At 30.6% G+C, this 24,032-nt stretch overlaps 1 protein-coding gene and 1 long non-coding RNA gene across 2 annotated transcripts in view; one reads left to right on the top strand and one right to left on the bottom strand.

The window, feature by feature from the left end:
* The window catches only part of LOC105152046 (interleukin-1 receptor accessory protein-like 1), a 242,216-nt gene extending 229,076 nt beyond the window's left edge, over positions 1–13,140 (top strand). Inside the window, exon 7 of the mRNA XM_011066072.2 lies at positions 8,669–13,140. Coding sequence (XP_011064374.1) covers positions 8,669–9,138 — 470 coding nt within the window. The 3' untranslated portion in view covers positions 9,139–13,140. The remainder of the gene's footprint in view (positions 1–8,668) is intronic.
* Positions 13,141–15,753: 2,613 nt separating this feature from the next.
* LOC147906828 (uncharacterized) lies at positions 15,754–17,443 on the bottom strand. Its single transcript, XR_015547953.1, has 2 exons — positions 16,080–17,443; positions 15,754–16,011 (listed from the first exon to the last, which is right to left on the bottom strand). It is a non-coding gene; the product is annotated as an uncharacterized LOC147906828 (long non-coding RNA).
* Between the last annotated feature and the right edge of the window lie 6,589 nt (positions 17,444–24,032).

Below are 24,032 nucleotides of genomic sequence, written 5' to 3' on the forward strand. Positions count from 1 at the left end.
ATTATTTATAGTCCCGATAGGCAAATAGGGAAAACATTGCATAAATGTCATTAGAAACTGATGATTTTACAATAATTGTATTCATATGATGTGCTATAATAATAATTTTTTCAAAAAAATATTTCAAAATTATATTTGTCAAATATTAGATAAATCCAATTTGAGATGTAAATATTTTTTTAATTTAGTTTCTTTCAAGAATATAATGAATGTCACTGACAGCATATTGAAGAATCAAATCAGGACAAGTGCGATTATTCTTAAATGCTCAACGAACATTACCGAAAAATCAATTTACATGCATCCCAAAAACTTTGACTTAAAAATTTTTAATTTAGCCCTACTATGTATAATACTTAATGTTGTAATACTTCTAATTATTATATAATTTAGGAATAATTATCCATTTTTACAAACGCAATATATAATTATATATTTAAAGTACAGTTAAAATATTTCTCTCAATTACTGGAAAATTTCTTTACAAATTTAATTTGGCAAATATGCCCCACTAAAATGAAATTGAATTAAAATATAATAGATTATGAAACATTATCGAATTTCGAGATGCAAACAACGTAAAAGGAATTTAATTTAAATTCAAAATTTAGAATCGCAGAACGTTAGTTACTACATCGGAAATGTTAAATGTCAAAATCTATTTTAATATGAAAATTTTAAGAGTATAAAACCGATATTGATTATTTTAATACTTTTTGTTTAATTAAAGGCATTTTATCTCTTATATTATTTTAATATCAGCTTTCAAGAGCTTTGAAAGAAGTCGCAATATTCTTGCGCGAAATCTCTATTTCTTGAAATTTCTAGAATTACATGAAAATACCCAATTACGCGTGCGTAGATCCTTAAACCGCAAAGGCACGCAATTGGATTGAATTTCGCGTTGGAACAGGGAAGCTAGCAAAATACAGCTCGTTCTCTCTCCTTTTGTTCTGCCACTGCTAGTTCAATTGTAGCATCGAAACCACGTGGATAACAATGTAGGGCAATCTCTCTTTCTCTACTTCCCTTAGTCTCTTTTTTTTTGCTTCTCACGCGATGGCTCGACGATTTTGCTACCACGTGGTAGTGCACGGGCATTTGTTGGGGCAATTTATTTCAGCATAAAGAAGATTTGCAACCCGGCAGCCTGATCACGGAAGAATCGCCCGCCACGGTCATGGGATCGTTATCCTCATAAGGAACGCGCGAAAAGGAGAGGGTGATCCTTGTAGTATAATCGAAAGTGATGGGAACCCTATGGTGAATCGTGGGAATCACGGCAACTTGGCAAATTGAATTAGAAAGTTCGCCGCACTCTCGGCCGTGCAGTGTCTCGTTTGTCTCCATGGCGGCAATTGCAATATCGAATTAGGCACGCGAAGATCCCATGTGTACGACTACGATATATATTTTCGAATTGCGAAGTTGGTGAGGGATAAACGTAGATTCTATCGAGAGGTTCCGTGCACAGAAAGAAGTGTAACGCAAAAAAAATCATTACGGCCCGTTTCCATAATATAGTTACCTAAAAATAAAAATTATTTTCTTTATCAAGAAATTCGTGAATAAATTTCATTGATGAATCTCTTGGTAACCTTTAATCTTTAAGCAGTATTTGCTGATATCTAGATGAAATTATCTAAATAATTAAAATTATGTAGATGAAATGGCTTTACTAGAATATGTATTATCTTCTTTTGTGTTATCTTAGATTAAAAAGTATTATTTTTTTTCTAAATTATCTAGATAATTATGTTTTTTCAAATTATCTAAGATGAAAATCTAATTACATCTATCTAAGATCTAATTAGATCTATTTATAAAATGTAATAACATAAATCGGCATCAATTTTTATACACAAAAATTAGATTTTATATTAATATTATCATTTTGTAATAATATTTTCTTAATATTAATTTTATGTTTGATCTGTAGAGTGTATCAGACAAAAAAAAATTAGGCAAAAAAATTTTAAAGACAAAGTTTTTAAAGACATGGTAAAACACGTATATTTTTAATAAATTTTATATCGCAAATTAACTTTACACATTTCAAATATAATGGGAAATAACACCTAAACGGAGAATTGTCTACTTAATTCTTTATCTGAAATAAATTCGCGATTTTCTTTAAGTTGACCGTACAAATCTCTCCCCTCTTAAAGTTCCTGACTATTCATCACGAACATTTAGATTGATGACGTCAGAAGCGAGAAAACATACAGGATTTACATGAAGAATCTCAGGGATTTTAATATTAAATTTAGGTTTTAATATTAATATTAAGAATCCCTTGGATTTCTTCTTCTGGGAACATATTATAGACACAATTTTCCACCAAAGTATTAGGTGCGCAACTAAGTTCTCGCTGTTATTTTGATGGCATTTTCATCAAAATAACAGCGAGAACTTAGTTGCGCACCTAATATTAAACATGAATGTCTTATGCTATCAAATTTTAGTCGCCACAACTAACGACAAGCTGCAATTCTTGATGTAAAATGAAATACCGGCTCGATATTCATCATGCCACTAAAAATACTGATATAATAAATAATGATGTGTCTGATAATTTTTTGCAAGAAATTTTTTTTAATTATTTTTTATAATAAAAAAGTTAAAAATATGATTGTGTGTTTGTTTTTACTTCTCATCGCTTTAAAATTTACCCTACACTTTATATAATGAAAATTCTTGTAAAATAAGAAAAGGTATATTGAAATGTGTGTAAATTATAATGATTTTTGCAGTGTATAGTTTTCTAAATCAGTAAATAGTTTAATAATATCATTAAGATGGTTTTGAGAAAATTAATGTAGTTTATGAAGTTGAATATATGGAATTAATCAGATAACTTCTTTCGGGGTGATTTGGATCATGAAATTAAGAGTAAATCCAATTTATATAAGAATTGGTATTGCATTGATTACACTGAATAATTTGTCCATCCACCTGTCAAGAACTGGATTCAATACAACAAATGTGAAGAATGATGCGAAAGCTGTGCTAAGAGAAAAGGATCATTTACTTGTAATTTGTGTTAAGTAAACTATTATATTTTTATTTTATATAACAAGTTTATTTCAGACTTTGTTTAGAAGAATTTAAAGAATTCAAAGATTTCAAAGAATTTATTTATTTATTTTTATGTTTTTTTACATGTAAACTGATGATCCGTTTCGTCCCTCAATTTTGGCGAATCGGATAATTGCTTATTTTTGATTTTTGCATTGTGCAATAAAAAATATGTTTATATGTTATTTTATTATATAAAACTGAAGTCAAAGGTGTAGAGATTATAAATTTATAGTAAAATTTAATAACAGAATTAGTTTATTATTATTTTTTACCTACGAAAAAAATGATCCGATTCACCTTGATTTATCCTAGCTTGTTACTTAGACATAATTCGATTCCAAATACCTATACTAAGTACTTATTGAGATTGATTACCAGACCGCAAGAAAAGTTTTCGGTATATCTTATAAATCTATTCTATCGATTGCAAATATTATTTTATTAAAAGTATTTACATTTTATTATAATATAATTTGCAAAAATTTCCTTTTATATTTTCTCACTTCTGACTCGCTTTCTTATTCGTCACAATCTAAAATGCAATGAGTAGGCAAGAATCTTAAGAATCTTATTATCGATATAATTTAACAACCGGATTAAATTTGGTGAGTTAAAATCTGGTGGAATAAAACAAACTAATGATCAATCTAGAGATACAGGGTTGCTAATGTCGACTATATTTAAACTTTGAGGACTCATAAACAATTCTTATCGAAAAAAGATTTATAACCAATGTTTTAAAAAACATCTCGATATCAATATACTACAAGAATATGCAATAAAAATGAAGGTTTGTATTTAAGAAATTTTAAGACCTTGATCTAATTTTGTAAGGACATCTTAAGATCAGCCAGTTCACCATTTTTCGTTTCTAGTAACTTTTGTTAGAAACATTTTTGTCTTAAACTTAAGAATTTTGAAATATTCTAGTGGGTTGATTAAAATAGATCACCTTGTATCTCTGGATTTAATTGTTGAATTTACTTACAAAGCAGCAAGGCTATATTATATTTTAAATTAGAAGAGATATTTTATTAAATGAAAAAACTTACAATTCGATATATGATCGCAATTTAAACCATTTAAAAAATCTGGAATTATAGAATATCACCGTAAAGCGAAAGAAAAGTCTTACAAGACATCTAAGACATCAAGTAATAAATATTATATAGCCGGTAATTTTTCTTAATTACTTAACACGTTGCTTCAGCCTAAGTCAATCGTTCTATACAGCTAGAGTATATATGCATTCTGTATACACGTCGAATATGCTGCGAACGATTCAACCAGCTCGTAGCTCTCTCAGATTGCGCACTTCGCTCTCAGACAACATTAGCAGGCTGATTACAATCGTCCGATTATCCGACACGCTCGTTACCTTACTGCTTTAAGCCGATTGCACGGAGAGCATGGAGTGCGTTCTATCGTTCTCCAATGAGGTACGCGATCAGGTAACGTATAACATACGCGGGTCAAACGCTGGTTCCGCATCCCCCATCTTGTATATCGTATACACACTGTGTGTACTCTACTAATTACGATATCCCGATTACACGGCTTATGAATTTACGTCCGGCCTGCGCATGATGGCCGCCATCGAGTTGCTTCGGGGTAGTAAAAGAGGTACCCCGGGGTTTAACACGTGAACTTTGGCAGAGCGGCGGTCTGACTAGTCGGTCGGCCCGACGTTTGATAGTCAATGAACAAAGTTCCACTATCAAAGCGACCGGGATTTCGCATATCCGCAGGGAACTCGTGATTTTCTCCTGGTACGCGTCATGAAGAGAGGCAGACCTTGGTAAGTTTTGCCTCCACATTGTCCACGAGTGACGATGATGAGCCAATCAACCTTCAAAGTCCTGGACCCTTCATCCGCAGTTCGATTAATCTCAACACTTACTTATAGGATCTTTGTTGACCTCGGAAATTAGAATTTTGATGAAACTCGGAACGCGCACGCAACTACCCGATTGGAATCTCGTTCACGATCGAGTAACTCCCTTTGCGAATTCCTGCAATGGGGATTATTGTCAGTTTACGTTAACTTGTTCCGCGGCTTTACGAAAACCATAATTTACAAATTGATTCGAATATCCCTATCACTTTTATTACTTGCCATTACTATGTCTTTTTCTCTGAATGTAGATACTTCAACAAAATTCTAAAGGATTCGAAACGACTTTTTCATCTTCATAAAAAAATTTTTAAAAAGCTCTGAAAATTAAAATTTTCTTTCCTGAATTTTCTTGAAGCTCGCGAAATAAAAATTATATTCTTAAATTTTAATTTGAATCTTTCAATTCACCTTCACTTTTCATTCACGACAACTTCATTTCCGTGTAAAAAAATTGCTTGTGCAAAAACCGAATTATGCTGTTCTCTTTCAAGAATCTCTCTTTAGTTGAACTTACAATTGAATGGAACGCCCCGAGTTGAAATTTTAGTCCTACTTTAAACCTCAATTAAATCTTATAAACCTGTTTTGATATTTGTACAATTAAATAGGATCTCTTTTAATATTACTTAATCTACAGCTTCTATTTAGAAAACTTCTTTTGAACCTAAAAATAAGAAATCTTGCAATAATTGTCATTTACAGGCTCAACGTAGGAGTTCAATTCATTAGATTAGAACCTGTGATAAATCTCTAAAGTCTACATACGTCCTAATTATAAATCTTTAGAATCTATATACGTCCTAAAACTATGATTCAAAATAGAAGCAAAATTTCGACTCAGGATATAGAACCTATTATAAATCTCTAGAGTCGAAGTAGGAGCAAAATTTCATCTTCTCGACAGCTGTCTGTCAGAGATCATCCATTTTCTCAACAGTTTCTGACTGATTTTAATCGAACTCTGCGCATTCGCACACATATAGCTACAAACTCGTGCGTACACACAACGCACACACCTCGGCTCCGTTTCATTCGGAGTTAACGAAGTTTCCCTGGAAACAACAGGCCGTAACGCCGGCATCTATTCGGTCGATCAGTTTTTGCTAAGCTCACACTCGCCTGTGCATCAAGGCCGGATATACACGGTGGCGCGCGGTAACTCATACATTATCCCGGATGGCAGAGGGAACCCCCGGCTTTTTATTGCTCGCGCCATGCCACCGCGCTGGTTTGCTTTCACTTTATCGTCCATGAAATCCAGCCGTCCGCTCTGCCGGCGAACAATATTTCCAGACTCCAGAATACCTCTGGGAAAGAGTGTATACGTGCAAAATTCAGCGCGACGCCCCGCCCGAGTTGACTCTGTAATCGGACACCGCGAATGTTCCATGGGGGATAAAAAAATATCGCGACACCGACGTTTCTAGCGAAAATTGAGATTTATCCGCGCGTTTTCGATAGTAACAGTACGATAACGCGTGATTCTCAAACGTCTCATTATTAAAAAATCATCAGGCAATCTCTTAACTTGGAGAAATATAATTGAGTTGTCCAGACAAAGAACGATTCTAAAGGATTTGAGATGGTTTTCTTATTTATTAAAGGATTTTTTAAAAGATTGAAAATTGAATTTTCTTCTTTGCATTCTTCTGAAGCTAGCAAATTAAAATGTTTGTTCTTAAATAGTTTGAATCTTTTAATGCGACGCGATCTCTTTTCATTTCTTAAAGAGAATTTAATTATATAAAGAGAAACGCAAGATTAAACATTTAGAATTAGAGTCTAGAAAATGAAGATTATCTTAATCATTAATACTAATTTGGTCTTTTGACTTCTTCTGAAGCTCATGAATTAAAATTTTTATTCTTAAATCTTAGTTTAAATCTTTCAATGCAACGCAATTTTTCTTCAGTCCTTGAGAAAGACTTAATTGTGTAAAAACGTAAGACTAGAATTTTCCATAGAAAGTCGCGAATTAAAAAATTTTTGTTCTTAAATCCTAGTTTGAATCTTTCAACACGATTTCTCTTGAGTTCTTATTATAGAAGTATCAAACGATTATTACTGATCGTTTCTATTTTTCAGATTAATATTAGATTTTTTATATAAAAGATAGATTTAAAAAGTTTTTTGATTTTTCATAAATTATCCTTACAATGATAAAATATTTGATTTTTCATCATTTTCTTATTTTCATAAGAATTTATTTGCCTTAATTTCCGCTGCATTTCTAGAAAACCTAATCTAACATAAATCTATTTCTAATTTGGAACTAAAATCAGATTTGGATTAAGTTATAATTGTTAAGTTATAAATTGTTTATACTGAGAGAAAAATATCTGTAACAATTGTGACTATATAAAGTACATGTTAATATAATTATGATTATTACTGCTACAACATTAGAAATAGTAACTATATGTATAGTTCTATCAACAAATACACACACACACACACACACACACACACACACACACACACACATGTATATAAAAATTATATATATAAAGTTTGCAACCGAAAATGACTATATTTATAGTTTTTATCATAAAAATAGTTGTTATAATTTAAAGTTATTTTTTGAAACAACCATTTGTTTTCGATTGTCAACTATTTGTTCATAAAGCTATACGTATATTTATTTTTATTGATATTATAGTAGTAATAATCATAATTATAGTAATATGTAATTATAGTTATATAAAAATACCAAATTTTTCTCTCACTATAGGATGTAGGAGGAAAGGTAAAGTCTCTTTCTTGTCCAAGCATTTAAATATGCAAATATGTAAATAATATGTAAATATAATATTTATGTTAATTGTAAGTAAAGTCCAATTTGTAACATTAAACACATTTCGTATGATTTATTGCACCTATTAGTGACTTTTTTTATAAACAACGAGTGATAAATAAGAGTTTTTGGTTATTCAGGATGATAACATTAATCACAATATAATACACCGTTCATGAAAGTTCTTACATCAGCGTAAATTTTATTGTATGGTCGTGTAAAAAATTGGAACATTATAAAACAGCAGTTATGTTATTCTTTTATATATTTTAAGATACTTGGAAACATACTAACGCTAATTGCAAAAGTTTTATAAATTATTTTTAATTTTATATGTCAAAATATATCGTCTTTATTTCATAGAACATTGATAGTGTAATCGATAAATTCCAAAAATTTGCTTTTGGCATATAAAATTAAAAATTATTTGTAAAGCCTTTGTCAGCCTATCTCTATCTATGGAGATAGGCTGGCAACATACACTTATAGGTATAGCAAACGCCATAAATCAATATCTGTGTTCTCTGAGCGAATTCTTGAAATTTGTTGATTATACTATTAATGTTTTACATTCTACGGAATACATTTTGGCATATGAAATTAAAAATAATTTAGAAATCTTTTGCAATTAGTGTTAATATGTATATAATACCTTAAAATATACTACATAAAAGAATAATAAAATTACTATTTTATAATATCTTAATTTTTTATATCATCATTTGATAGATTTTATGCGGGTGAATTTCTATGGCAGTATATAACAAGGCCAAGATTACTGAAGCCGAATCTCATATTTATCTAAGTTAAAAACTAAATTTATTTAAATTGTATTTGTTAGTGTTTATTTAAATTTCTTTGATCGTAAATTCTAATATCTTCTCGACGTTTCGCAGGGAGCCTGGAAATCAGTCCTCACGCCAACACGGCCCGACGAATCGTCATTGTGCTCAGCCCCGCTTCCCTGGATAATATTTGGACGGACGCGAGCGTCGGCGCGGTGTTGAAGCAGCTGTCGTCGCTTCCAACCCGGGTGATCGTCGTCACATTGAAGAGACTGCCGAGTACAACAGCGACAATCGCGAAGCGATCGCGGCGGGATCGTCGCGACGCCGACAATACCTCTTTCGATCGGCTGACGATCCTGTCTTGGCAGGACGGCGGCGGCGGTGGCAGTGGCGGCAATGGTACCGCCTTCGGCAGTGGTGGCCGCAAATTCTGGTACAAACTAAGGCTCGCGATGCCGGCGATGCGACCGGTGGCGTCCGAGACCGGCTGCCAATCGGTAGCAATGATAGTGCAGGCTAACGGCAAGTGCGGACAGCAAAAGGCACGTTCGCGCGAGAGTCTGGAAGTCCTCGTCTAAGGGCACCGTCATGTGCTCATCCTCGACCCGGAGGTTCCCGTGAGAGCAGTGTCTCGACCGATTTTTACACCAATTCAATTGCCAATCTTCGAATCCCGAGGCGAGGGTCCCGTCTCGAGGTCCCGTAATCGCGTCCGCGCGTTCCTGACTCCGAGGATCCCGTGAGAGAAAGCTTTCGCTTTTGATTTGATATCGACCCGGCGGAAGAATTGCGAGGCGATTTCGATTTTGGCGACTGGAACTTCGGCGAAGCCTCAAAAGTCTCAGGATCTCCCTTCCGTCTCGAGAATCTTGCGAGAGGAATCTTTCATTCGTGATATCGATTTTCGAAGAGGTTGCCGCGAGGCAACGTCAATCCTGATGGTTCTAATTTCAGAGGCGGAGGCCTCGAGGCCTCTGTTTACTCTTGCGAATCGAGAATTTCGCTACGAGAAATACGATCATCGTCTTTGATAAGAGGGAAAAATCACGGCTCTTTTTCGAGCGTTTCGATCACGAAGTTCGAAGCGGAACTCAAGATTAGAACATAGAATAATTTTGCTGAAGTATCTAAAAACGATCCCGCACAGAAAAAGTGATTTCGATCGAATTAGCTGGAACTATGATGATATTTTATAGATTATGAAATGCTGATATTTTATAAATTATGAAATGCTGATAAAAGTTTTCTTAGGCAAAATCATAAAAAATGACCAGATTTATCATGCGGCACCATTTGAAAGTTGCTATTTTGGATCTAATCGGATTGAAAGGTATTTTTATCTACTGTGATGTGTTGCTGCTCCAGTTTTGGTTCAGGACTGTGTTTCAAAATCGACAAATTTAATTAACGGGGTATAATTAACTTAAATTGAAAATTGTAAATAAATTATTAGGCAGAACCGACTCGATCGAATATGATGTTTTTCACTTACGTGTGTTTAATCTCATCGATCCGTTTTGACTTAATATCTTTTATCTAATATTATTTATTTTTTGGTCTGTATCTTAATACTTTTATTACTTTATGAATCAATTAATGTAAAGAAAACAGTTGTTTTTAAAAAATTTTACAAAAAAGTATGTAAATTATATAATTTTTTGAAAAGTAACTGTGTTTTCTTTACATTCATCTTGTTATTCTGTGCATAAAACCATTAAATTATCAAAAAGTGAATAATTTAGCAGATAAAGATATTTTTTAGTCCAATTAAACTTAAAAGAGACTTTTAGATAGTGCTGATCACAGTCCTGATCTGTCCATTTTTTATGGTTTTGTCTGAAGAAACACTTAATCAGCTTTTCATAATCCATGAAATATCACAGTTTTAATCAATTTAAAGTCACTTTTTCCATATGATTTATGCAGGATTTTTTAGTTATAAATACATATCTAAAAATAAATTTACTGGGCTATCAGAATACTTAATTATTAAACGTAGAAATCTCAAGCAATACCGCAAAAAGTCTTAACATTTTAGTCAGTATGTTTTTCAGATTTGTATTTTTAGTTCAATTTCTAGATACTCCAGCAAAACGTCTTTTCCTTAAAAGCGTAGTCGGTTTTCTTCGATTTGGGAAAATTCCAATTATAAAACACGAAGGAGGCGCGTCGCGACTTTGTGACGTTATCACGTTGCAATCGATTTTCTCGCGAATCGCATCGAGATTGGAAAGCAAATTCGATTTAACATCGCGACACGGGGAAAGAAGCTGTGGCGCGCAGCACCGCAAAATGGAATCAAAGTCCCGAGATCTTTCTAGATCCTCCCTCCGAAGCTTGATTCTCTCCGAATTTTCAGCTCGAAATTATGAACTCTTCAATTCGATTGTCGGTTGAAGAAACTCGATCTTGAATTAGGAAAAAGAATTTTGTTAAAATCGCGAGAATCTCTTTTATCGAAATACGCGATTTTTCGCGACAAGTCTGTTCGACTGCCTCTCGAACATTCTGTAGTCGGCAGACTATATGGAATGCAATTACGTAAGGGGGACCGTCTAAACGGGGATTGCAAGGTGCAACTGCTTTCAACTGCATCAACGTGACAGTGCGAATCAGCGGCGCGAAACGTGAATTGCTGCTCGTGATAAGTTCGCGGCTCGTGATAAGTTCGATGGAAACGTTAAAGGCGTAGGGACCTTTGTATAACTTTTTTTATCATCGAAGTGGTGAATTTTTAAGATGTAAGAAATGGAAAATATATTCCGGTGACAGAAGCGGTACAGAGGCAGAAGAGACGAAGGATCTTTTAGTGAATATGCTGATCGGCGAAATGAATTCGATTCTTTGTGAACGCAAATGCATTTCTACGTAATGATTTAAAGTTTTAGTTTTATAATATTAATATTTGTAATATTTATTTTAAAATAAAAAGAATGATTTCCTTTCATTGGTTGATGCATTGCGTGAAAGGATGTTTAAGAATATAAAAAAACGACTGAAAGGATATGTAATAAAAGATTTTTTAAATCTTTGTATATTCGGATTTTTTGTATCTTAAAATCTTGAACTCGAACTTTAAATCTTTAATGCTCGTTTTTATGTAGTTTAATCTTGATTCGACTAATTCTTTATTTTTTTCTAACTTTAAGAATTAGAAAAAGATGAAGAGTAAGTTCCCGATTAAAGTTAAGTTAAGTTGGTAGAAACGGACATAAGTCTCTTAGAGAGAATTTTATATTCCATTGAATTCTTTGAGTTAGAAATTCTTATTTTTCTTGAGCGAGAAGTGAGACATTATCAGCACGCCTCCGTGAAATTATAAATAAATATGTTAAGGTTTTTAAAAAAAATCAAAAAGACGAGAATCTTTGCACAACCCTATAACTTATTTGTTTATTGAATTAACTGTATGAAGAATACGTGTAGCGATCGGAGAGATCTTGAATTTCTGGATTCTTTAAATTCTTACACTTATCTTGAATCTTTGAATTTAGAGATAACTCATTTAAAAAATTAAACATTAAGTTAAATAAAAATTAAGTTTTGCGAAAAAGTTTAATAAAACTTAAATTTAGATAAATTTTTGAAAATTAAAATTTTGTAATAAATATCATAAAGTTTGTCTTCATACAAAATTTTAATTGTTTGTTATAAATAATGCAGGTGAGACATAACTATCTCGCAAAAGCCGTTTTAACTCTATTTTCCTTTAGTAATACTTTATCCTATTTTTACATTTTTATTCTTGTTTTTATTTTCTGTTTTCAATAATTTCTTATTGTAAATTCTTATAGTACTTGGTAGAGATACACATATACATATTTGGTGTAAAATCTAGGGGAAACCGGGGCACCATGGATCATGGAGTATCTTGGGTCATCGATTGTTTAACATAATTTAGAATGTTTAAATTGACACTACTGGTACTATATGACTGTCACTTCATTGCCCATAATTCTTATTTAGATGTCAGTGATTAAATTCCATTGTATTGAAAAGCATCGGTCATTAATGATTTTCATGATGCAATAGTAACATTTTAACCGCATAAAAATGTTTTAATATTTTTGTAGTAAAAGATACATGTATGAAGGTGCAAGGTTTGCGCATCTTTTCTCATCTTACTACGTTACACGTAATAATCTAATTTATTTTTGATTAAATGTATAATTAAATATATAATTGGGGTACCATAAGTCATACATTAAATATTCATGATGAAATGGGACAATACAGAAAATATATATGTATACTAAAAGGGCAGTTTATACTTCTATTATCTAGCAATTAATTTTATTTTATCGTAATCTTTTATTTTATTTTATTTAATGATTATTTTTTATTTGTTTTTCCATAATTTTCTATTGTATTATTTAATAATTATTAGTTGCAATTATATTTTATTGTATCAGTGTATCAGACTATGCTAAGAATGTGTAAGTTAATTGAAAATATTTTTCAACCTTTGTCACTGTTATTTCTTGCATAAGCCTATTATTTTGTGTGTGACTCATGGTACCCCGGGTATGGGGCAGCTTGAGTCATTTCTTAAAAAATATAAAATGGACACATAAACATTTCCATTATTATATTGGGTGGATCCATATATTCGTTCGGTTTTTCTTAGTAGTGCAAAAACGGAGAATCATATCATTGATTAAAATTCATTCTTTGTATGAAAAAAACTTGTTTCATTTTACCTTCAAAAACTGAACGAATATATGGATCCACCCAATACTTGCGTACCGAGTATCGTGCTAACTCCTTCTTCCCCTTACATTCTAGTCTTTATATTGTTAAAAAATATTTTTATTTTTTTCTTAAAAACTAATAAATATTTACTAAATGTATACTTATTAAATTTTAAAGTATGCACTATACCTTAATTATTACAAAAAATGATACAAAAATTTTTATATTTAAGTATACTTTTAAGAGTTTGAATTTTTGTGACTCATAGTGCCCCGGTCTCCCCTATATATTTTCATTATGTAGTCTGTTATAGAAAAGTTTCAATAATTAGCATCGAAATTAATATTAAAAAAACCGGAGAATCTCCGATATTTGTATAATAATATGTAAAAGCTATTATATGTAAAAAATTAAAAACAATTTAAAAATTTAAAAATTCCAAATGTCTAGAAGAATTTTAGGATACCATTTTAATAATTTTTCGTATATAAAATTTTTGTGAACTTCTGAACCAGAGCGAAAGTGCGATATTGCACAATAAACAATAGGATAGATTTAATTAAATTCCTCGCCATTTAATTAACTGGATGAGGAGACCAAATTAAAAAAAATATATCGCTATGTACGTATCATGAAAATTTCTTCTGTACAAACAGTTAAATACTTTCGGCAGGGAACCTATTTGCTTTTCACAATCGACGATCGATTTCGTTATCCCAGCATTCCTACCGTTCCAAAGGACGGTAAAGAGCAGAGAGATGGAATTGCGCAGTCTTCCTTCTCGCGAGCGTGATAATAGGCTTCATTACCGGCGTTTGCGTTATCACTGGCGGTCCTTTCCTTTTTTAACGTGCTTAACGTTCGCCGCTCTTTGTACATACATTGGAAATTTATATTTATTTAGCTAGTTACGTTATTTATATTATATATGTACCTTTGCGCAAGTTTTTAATAAGGCAATCTTTTAACCGGTAAAATGGCTTCTAAAATTCTGAAGGATTTAATTCGAAGAAATTCGAGGATCTAAAAGAATTCAAAACGCACATGTTGTCTTAGTACGTTTACTGACACAATAGTCATCCAGCGCCTAAATTTTTAATGGCACCTTGGTTAGTAAAATGAAATTTTTTAAAACACTTGTAAAAAATAAATATTATTCAAATTAAACTTATGAATGATATAAATTAGATAATAACATAAAAAGTATACAAAATTATACTATCCATTACAATGAAGTTTTATTTAATCATATCATATAATGAGTATTTTATTGTATTTTATAAATTTTATACAATATTTTTAACAATTTTTTGTGTTTCTATTATTATCATATTTCTACATATATTGCATATGATAAAAAATTCGCTGGGCAGACAACGTGCTAAATTAATATTCATCTACAAATCTCAAAGTCTAATTATTGAGACATATGCAGAGCATTATATTGTTTCATTTATTTATATATTTTATAATATATAATTTATATCTCGAGAAAGCAAAATACCGGTTAAAGGGTTACGCAATTGCGGAATAGTGTTGATGTCTTTCTGAAATTCGGTCTTGTTCCAGGCGGTAACGGCGATCCTCCGTTAACGCTCGGCACAAGCAGAATACAATCGGCCGTCTCGGTACGTTAATGTAGCGTTTTATACTATTTTATATATATGACGGACACTCCTCGAGATTGTCCCGGACCTCCTCGGGCGCACAATCGTGTCAGTAATCGTTGCTTGTCGCAATTCATCTCCTGGCAGCGAGACGGGGACGATGAATTTCCTCCGGAAACTCCATGTTTCTCGGATCCTATTTATATAAAATTGTAAGATCGGAGGCTTCTTCATAAAACCGATGCGGATTTGTGAGTCGAGATTCTAAATTTATAAGCTTGAGTTTAATTATCGGAATTTCGAGTTTGCTTACAAACGCGAGCTCGTGAATTTGATCGATTTGTTCTGTCTATTCCTCATATCGCATCGCGTTTACCAGAGTTCTCATCTAATGTAATTTATAGTTCCTGGCCATATTATTAGACGCAGAGATTTTTTAGTAGATTCATCTCAACTGACGAAAAATGACAATTCTTTATATATCTATGGTAAGATTTTCTCTCTTGTTTATATATTCTTAATTAATAGAAACAATTTTAATAATATTCATCAAATGAAAAGAGATACCTATATGTTTTCAAATATTCTGTTAAGCTACCATTGGTGTCTCTTAATATTTTGATTCTAATAATAATTTTAATTAAACTATACTTTGAATAAACAAATAAAATATAATATAATAGAAATAATAGAAATAGAAAACACATATACTTTTCTTGTTGTCGCTTCTAACAAGTTTGTGCTTTTTTATGGATATTGTGATGAGTGAATTAAAACAAATAACAATCATTTTATAGACAACTATTTTCTTTACAATTTCAACTCATCGCACAACACATAATACAAAATAGATATAATATACAAAGGTAGTATAAAAGAAGGGCAACGAGCCAATGACGCAAATAAAAAATTATAATTCAGCTAAGAAAACTTAATACAAAAACATTTAAAATACAATAAAATGAAACAAACGTTTCAACTCCAATTGAGTCATTTTCAATGCCATCATACAATAATATAAATGTCGTTCTAAATTGAAAATTAATACATAATCTTACAATATTCTTAAAATTAACAAATAATTCTTTCCTCTTTCGGTGTAATACGCTGTGAGTCATTTTTATCAAGAATTAACAAAGTCATAAGAAAGTTCTGGAAAGTAACCGTATACAAAAATAATTAATATTAATCATATAAAAATTAAAAATATGATGATATACCTTAGTAAATCTGTTAAAAGTCCCATAATACACAACAAGAAAAAAAAGTGAAATGTGGTCCATTTTGTGGTACAGTAAAATAGTCTTTTTAATTTAATAGGTTATTAAAGCAAATTCGCAAAAGTAACGAGCATCTGACTTAAACGATGTCACACAACGAAATGTCAAACAGAAAAACATTATCAATAAACGGAAAAAGGAAAAACAGGAGGAAAAGGACAGAAGATGTTAGAAAGGAGAAAGTGAATGTATAATGTCAGAATACAATTCCGGCAAAGACTCCGTGTCATTTTGTCTATTAATCCCATGCTTCTGTTTTTTAATATGAACCATTTCTGATATCAACCTTTTGTTGTATGAAGGCTCTATATCCAATATTTCTACTTTATCCCATTTAAAGTTGTGATTCTCCACCATGCGATGGTTGGAAATCACTGATGGAGATTTTGAACTTATATTGATATCAGAAACATGTTCATGCAATCTGGTCTTTAATTGTCTTTTAGTTTGGCCAACATAACTGGCATCACAATCATCACAGGATATTCTATAAACCACATTTTGACTCTGAACGTGTTCCAAATCATCCTTTCCTCTCCTTATGAAACTTCTCAATGTGTTAGGAATAGTAAAAGCCAATTTACAATTAAGCATATTAACAACAGGTATAAATCTTTCGGATATCGTATTAACATATGGAATCGTAAAGAACCTTCCCCCACTGTCATCCTTATTCTTATTAAAATTGTTAAACTTGTTAATGTGATATTTTATTCTATTATGAATAGTCGAAAAAATAAAACTTAATGGATATCCATTCTGTAAAAAAATCTTAATAGCGTCAATCAAATTATTTTGTTGGAATTTCGGATGACACAAACAAAATATCTTATCCACGGCCCCATAAATCACACCTCTTTTATGACAGAGCGGGTGGTGTGAATGGAAATTAAGAAATCTGCCGGAAAAGGTTGCTCTACGGTAAATATCAAAAATGAGATTCCGTTCATCGATAATTATCATCGTATCTAAATAACTTATTCTTCCATCACCTATCTCCATGGTGAACTGTAATCTAGTATGTAATGAATTGAAAACATCCAAAATATCATAAATACTTTCAGAAGGAGCGGCTAAGATAATATCATCGACGATATAATATATATTTGATACTCAGAAGAATAAAAAATATGATGCGTCTAATAATATGGCTAGAATTTGTAACTATTTGTTTATCCATAATATGTAAGTACGTTTTGTGAAGAGGAAAGATGAAGCTCGTTATCTCCATTTGGAGATTTCTGTCCTCCAAGGGACAATGCAGTACCATAATTTATTTATCCTCGGTTACCTTGGGATTAGTTTTATGACCACAAAATCCGAAGGAATGTTTCGCATAGATGGTACCGCACACGAGAGTGACGACAACAATAACGATAGGGTAGAGGATAAGTGTTATCTGTAGTTATTATCGTGATTATAACTTAGACCGAGCTGTGCTAGAGGAGGGAGAGAGGGAGGGGGAAGAGCAGGGGGTGAGCTTAATTTTTAACGTTGATAGCGATTATTCTCTTTACTGTCAGTATTACGACACACTAGTGTACTCGTCTCGCTGGGATACCAGCAAGGATCATTGCAAAGGATAATCTGCGAGCCGAGTAAGCAGAGTATATAGATGTAGAGCTATATTTGAACGGCCTGTTTCGCGAAGAGGGAAGGGGGAAGAAAGGAGTTCCGAATTGATTTCCCGAAGGTAGGACGTATATTGTTCTCTCGAATATCTATAGGGTATCCTGAGAGAAACCAAGAGAGCTTTGACCACGAGACATCAAATCGTTTATTAGAATCAGATCCAAGAGAAAATTTTTAGTCGCAGAAATATTCAGTAGATTTGGTAAATATTAACTACAGAAATATTAATAAACACTTAATTAAAATTTCTAGTCGAATTTCTTATTTATTTATAATTTAATTTTCCATTCCGATTTCGAGAAATTTCAAAGATTTTTTATGACGTTTCAATTTTATGTTAAACTTCCATTGAATATAACAATGAATGAAGCGAATTTAATACATTGAATAGTTTAATACGATCTGTCACAAAAACAAGACCTTTTTGCAAGCAAGCCGTTTGTTTCTCTTTTTATTTTGTAACTTTTCTTACCGGCCTTATCGATGTGCATTGTTTCTCGCTATCGGTAAGGCGAATTAGCGAATGATTTTCTTACTCGATTAGTCTTTGTATTTTGACAATAAAGTCTCTTTCTAGGGTCCTAGAAATAGCGCAGGACTTGCGTAACGTTCTTCTTTTAACTATAGATAGCTTACTCGACAAGACGACGAAGTTGGGGGTCGTATAACTCTAGATAAATGTTTTTATGTACTGTGCGTGTCTGACTGACTGCGTCGATTGCTTGATGGTGCGAGTAATGGCACGTGTAAGACATTCTAACTTTATAGCGGAGCAGCGTGTTGCGGCGTTAAGGATAATTCCTTGTATATGCTGTGCAAGGTCCTCTATAGGACGACCAGATAGCTGTAAGCGGCTTTTAAAGAATAACTCTAGTTTACCACATCTTGTTTATTGTACTTGTTCCCTTCGTGCTAGGTTTAACGAACGCTCCGATATGTTTCTCTTGCCCCGATGAAAAAGATTCTGTATTTCATAATATTTTTAAAAATTTTGCATAAAATATTTTTAAGAATTTTCCAGAATTTTTAAATTTGTGAAAATTTCTAAAAAAATATTTTAAACTTTATGAGATTTCACAAATTTCCTTCGAAAATTACAGAATGAGAAATTTTAGAAATCTTAAAATATTTCAGAATTAAACATAGAGTCTCTTAGCATTTCTAGAAAGTATTTCAATTCGTGTAAAAAGAATCCGAGAAATTTTCTAAAAATTTATAGAAATTCTGAAAAATTCTGAAATTTGTATAGAAATTCTGAAAAATTATATTTATGAAGAATTCCAAGAAAAATTTTCACCAGGGCAATTTCGATAAATGATTCTCATCGTCGAGATCAATTGATTCTGACGATTAATCGCGCAATTCTATTTATTGATTCTCTCCGTTTTATTTCTCCGTCGATACTTTTGAAATGAGTAATTTTGCATTTGAATAACTAAATATCGAGCCGCATCCAGTAGCGTGTACTTACATATTTAATTAGAACGTCGTATTTTTTTTCCTGTCTTCAATTTGTTTTACTCAATCTATTCATATATGTTTGATTCTTGTTTTGTAACTATTATTTATTCCGCGTTTCTAGTATAAGCTATGTATCTTTTTCTGGGTGAAAAATAAAGACTTTGAGAGACCTATGATCGATGTGTAATGTAAGTCTACACATCTCTCCTTGTAAAAAAAAAAGAAACATTACTTTGTAAGTAAACAGCGCGTTTTGTATCGACGATAGACTCTGAATGTATCGACTTATCATCGCCGTAATGTATACATATAATTGATCCTCGTTTTTAGAGATCGACGATGTAATATGTTGACTGTATGCTATCATTAAGGTAATTAAAGAACAATGTAATTAAAAAAGGAAAGTAGAGGAAAAGAAATATATATATACAACGGTGGAGTATAATTACATAAATAATCATTTGTATCTATATTTCGTTTACAATGATTACGTTGCATAATGTAGGCACTTGTATGTAAGGTATTGTAATTTGTTTTCACCTAAAAGTACAATACACCTGTCTACATACATAATAAACATTGATAATGATGATTATAATATGATTGAGTTTCATTGAGTGTAATGTAAATATACATCCTGGAGTCCATCATCAGTAATCCATGCACCTTTTCCTATAATAATTTATCGCGTCTGTCTGATTGCGAAAAATTGTTGTGGATCAAAGCGCCGTAAATACGTGATTTTGATGGCAGTTGCGATCTTTGAAGAGAGAACTCGCGATTTACGATCCACTCTTTTTATGAGAACTATCCTTCACAACTTAATATATGCCGCGTATACTTACGCAACGTGATAATAAAAATATAATCATCTCTACTGATAACAGAATTATAACTGACTAGTACTAACTGACTAGTACTAACTGACAATAGAGTACTGCTTTTGCAGTCATCTAATCTAGAGAGCCTATAATCAGAGTGGCGCCATATGAGAGATGACGTCATATTTTAGCGAAATTCTGCGAGAGAGAAAGAGATATACGGTCTCAGTCTATCCAACAGACTATCAGTTTTAGGATTAAGTGCAACAGCATTGAACGACATAGATACGTAAAGGTACATTGATAAAAATAAAATTATCGAAATTATTTTAGAAATATGATTAGATGTACAATACCGTTTTGTAACAATTCATTAAAAAAAGGATATATTATGAAAATAATTCCGAAAAAACAGAAAGAATTGATTAAAGAGTATAAATGGCAAATATAAAAATTGGACACCGTCAAAAAATTCATCTGTATGTGAGGTAAAGTAATTTATTCTTTATAAATAATGTATTTAAAATATTAAAATATTAAAATAAAAATGTAACATAAAATATACACAGATTAATTATAATATCTGAAGACACGGTGTAGTGTCTTGGCACTAAGTATATGAATAGTCATTACATTGGTTACGAATTTAATTCTTTCTCTTTTTGTCGTAATCTTTTCAATTATACAATATATCATTGCATTGTGAATCTAAATCAAATAATATGATAATTATGATATTTAATATATAATATTTTATAAAATGGTATATACATATATAATATTTTTCATATATATAATTTTTGATTTCTTTTATATTATTACACATATATGCATAGATGCATTTTGCTTCTATGTAGGAACAGAGAATGGATAATGAACTAGCGAATTTAATAGCGCAAATAATGTGCAATAAATAACGTTTTGTATAAAGTAATGTGCAATATTACAAAATGTACAATATTACAATAGTACAAAATAAATGAAATTTTATAATAAATAATATATGTAAAAGTTTTATTATTTTATAAACAATATTTATTTATTATCATTTTTTAATTTGTCACAATTTTTGATAAATTCAAAATTTAGAAAATAATGAAAAAACTAGAGGGAATGGCTAAAACATGGCGGACCAATCACAAGTGATACCCGTATGGCGTCATTATGATTGTAGGCTCTCTACCCCATTCTTATTCTTATATAATTATATATAATTATATTTACAATTTGCAATTTGAATAAAGTTGGAACTCTTCTAATTGTATGAGCAAACTACATCTAATTTAAAATTGTTGAAGAAAATTTATATGAATAAAAATGAATCAACCTTAGAGGCCCTCCACCACTCCCGCCAATTTTCAATGGCGGTCCTCTTTTCTTTGTAAGTATATTCCCTTGTAAAAAAACGAGTTACTAATAAATTTAGTCCGTTTCTGCAGGTAAGTATGTTTTAAATTTATTTTTTAATTTTATATCTCTCTATTTTTCTTTAATTATTTTATTATATTTCGCTAAAATCATATTGCATTATGATTAGCGAAATACAATAAAATAATTACATTGTGTAGCTTTTTAATATTATCTTTTATTGTAATCCTTTAATAATACAATAATAATTATTTACAATACAATGTATAATAAAAAATGTTGTTCGAAATATAATAAGAATTATTATATATTATAGGAGTACAATTAACAAAATTTAGTAATGAGGTATTATACGAAAATGTCGAAAATACATATGATAACACAAATTTTCTAAACCAATGTTTAATGAAATATTGATAAATGTGGAATGAAAATAACAACAATTAGATCGTACTTACTATTAATTATTAACTTGCGATTATATTATAAAACTTATTAATATCGTAATAAAAAGTCATTAATACATTTACGACAAGACTTTCATCGCATTTAAGATAATTATCCCGATAATTTGATCACATCAAGGTCCGTTGTGATAAGGTTAGTATCCGATACAAAGAAGAAAAAAATCTTCATAGAAAAGCGAACTTGTATTCTGATTCTACGTCAAAGTCATAAGATCCATTCGCAAAAAAAGTTAAGTAATCTGTCAAACACCAGCGGTCTTATTACAGAAGGATGTGAATTCCAAATCTTTCAGACCACTTAGATAGAAATAATTTTGGTAGCATTTTAATTACATTTTTATTGCATTTTTAATATAATATCAAAATTTGCGAGGAAATTATATGTTCTGCCACACATTACTACAAATCATCTCTTATTAAAAATAAAAAGATAAAATGATTTTCTTATGGAATAGTGATTACGAAGGAATATATTTAATAGTAATAAAATACATACATTATTGTAATTTTTTATATGTATAAATACAAAAGTATCTTGGGTACCAATTGTTCGAGATAAATCGACCTTGATAATAACGAGATTTTAAAGAACTAAGTATGTTTTCTGAAAAATTTGTTATTATATATAAAATTTAACAATCTTTTTTTTTCTGCATTTTCCCAAAATTTTAATTATTAATACCTCGCTAATATAAAGGTATCTATTCGACTTATCTCAAATTTTTTGTATTCACACATTTTTAATTAAATTCATGTAATCACGATATCATTTATAAAAAAACATAAGGTATTTTGATAAAAAAATTATCTAAAATCAAAATATGTTAAATATAATCTCGTAATATATCTGCATGTATTTTATCATAGAAAAGTATATAATATAAATATAAATTAATAATTAACAATATTCTGGAATGGCGGGATGTCTCCAATACCTAAAAATGATTTTAAAATAACAGTTAAAAAATTAAATATATACATTCGTAATCATATTGTTTTGTTAGAGCAATCATCGAAAAATAAGCAAATTATTTGCATAAAGCTTAAATTTATTTACTTAACAATTTAGATTTAAAAAAATAATCATTATATGTATATCCATACATTAATTATATAATATTAAATTCGTATTGTTATTAAGATATAGTACTATTACTAACATTATTATTACTTAGTGGGAGAACATTTAATAAAACAAAAAAAGCGACGAAAATTGTATGTTAAAGTATACTACTAAATTAATTTCGTAACTTGATTTTAAAATATATAGCATATAATTGTCTGACTCATTGACAAAATTATTACTTCCAGTGCAAGACGAGAAAACTCGGAATTAATTCCGATCCTGTACAAGAATTTCCAACAAGATACCAAACTAGACTTTGCGAATGGACTTTACAGAAAGCGAGGAATAAGTCTTCATATGATATTGTAAAAATAATTTCTACTTTCTATCGGTACAAATCACACATTCACTACATCAACATAGCATCCATTTGACGCAAGGGACAGCAATGAGGCTTTCGTACATAATAAATTAATCATTAATATTTGTCATTTTTAAAAATATAAATGTAAAAAACAAATAAGAAGTTAATATTTAACCTATATTACCTCAGTCAAAGCTCGAATCTTTACTGACTTATTTAATAAATTAAATAGACGAAAAATTGATCATTATTTTAAACATCAAATTTTTAATTAAAAGTCACTTAAAATTATTAATAACTTTTTCATATTTACAATAAAATCCAAATTAAAAAAAATTTTTTTAACTGAACATCTATTAAATTCGTTAAATTAATAAACAATTTTTGTTATCATATGGTTTGTCGATTTCGTGTAATTTACATCAATAAAGCAACAATAAATTTGATTTACTACGACAAGATAAATGCTATCTGTATGGAATAGATATATTTAATATGAATATATAAACATTCCAATAAATGTATAATTTAAATTAGTAATTATTGCGGAAATTACAAAAATAAACATGATGGCACCTGGACAAAGTTCACATAAATTTTATATTACGTATGTAATATTATTATACATACATTTATTTATAATAAAATTAATTACAATATTAATGCGTATACATACTTTGTATATGTATAGAATTTTATAAGATATTAAGTTTA

The sequence above is a fragment of the Acromyrmex echinatior genome, chromosome 17 (assembly GCF_024713525.1).
Source record: "Acromyrmex echinatior isolate Ae372 chromosome 17, ASM2471352v2, whole genome shotgun sequence".
In the NCBI taxonomy this organism is placed as follows: Eukaryota; Metazoa; Arthropoda; class Insecta; order Hymenoptera; family Formicidae; genus Acromyrmex; species Acromyrmex echinatior.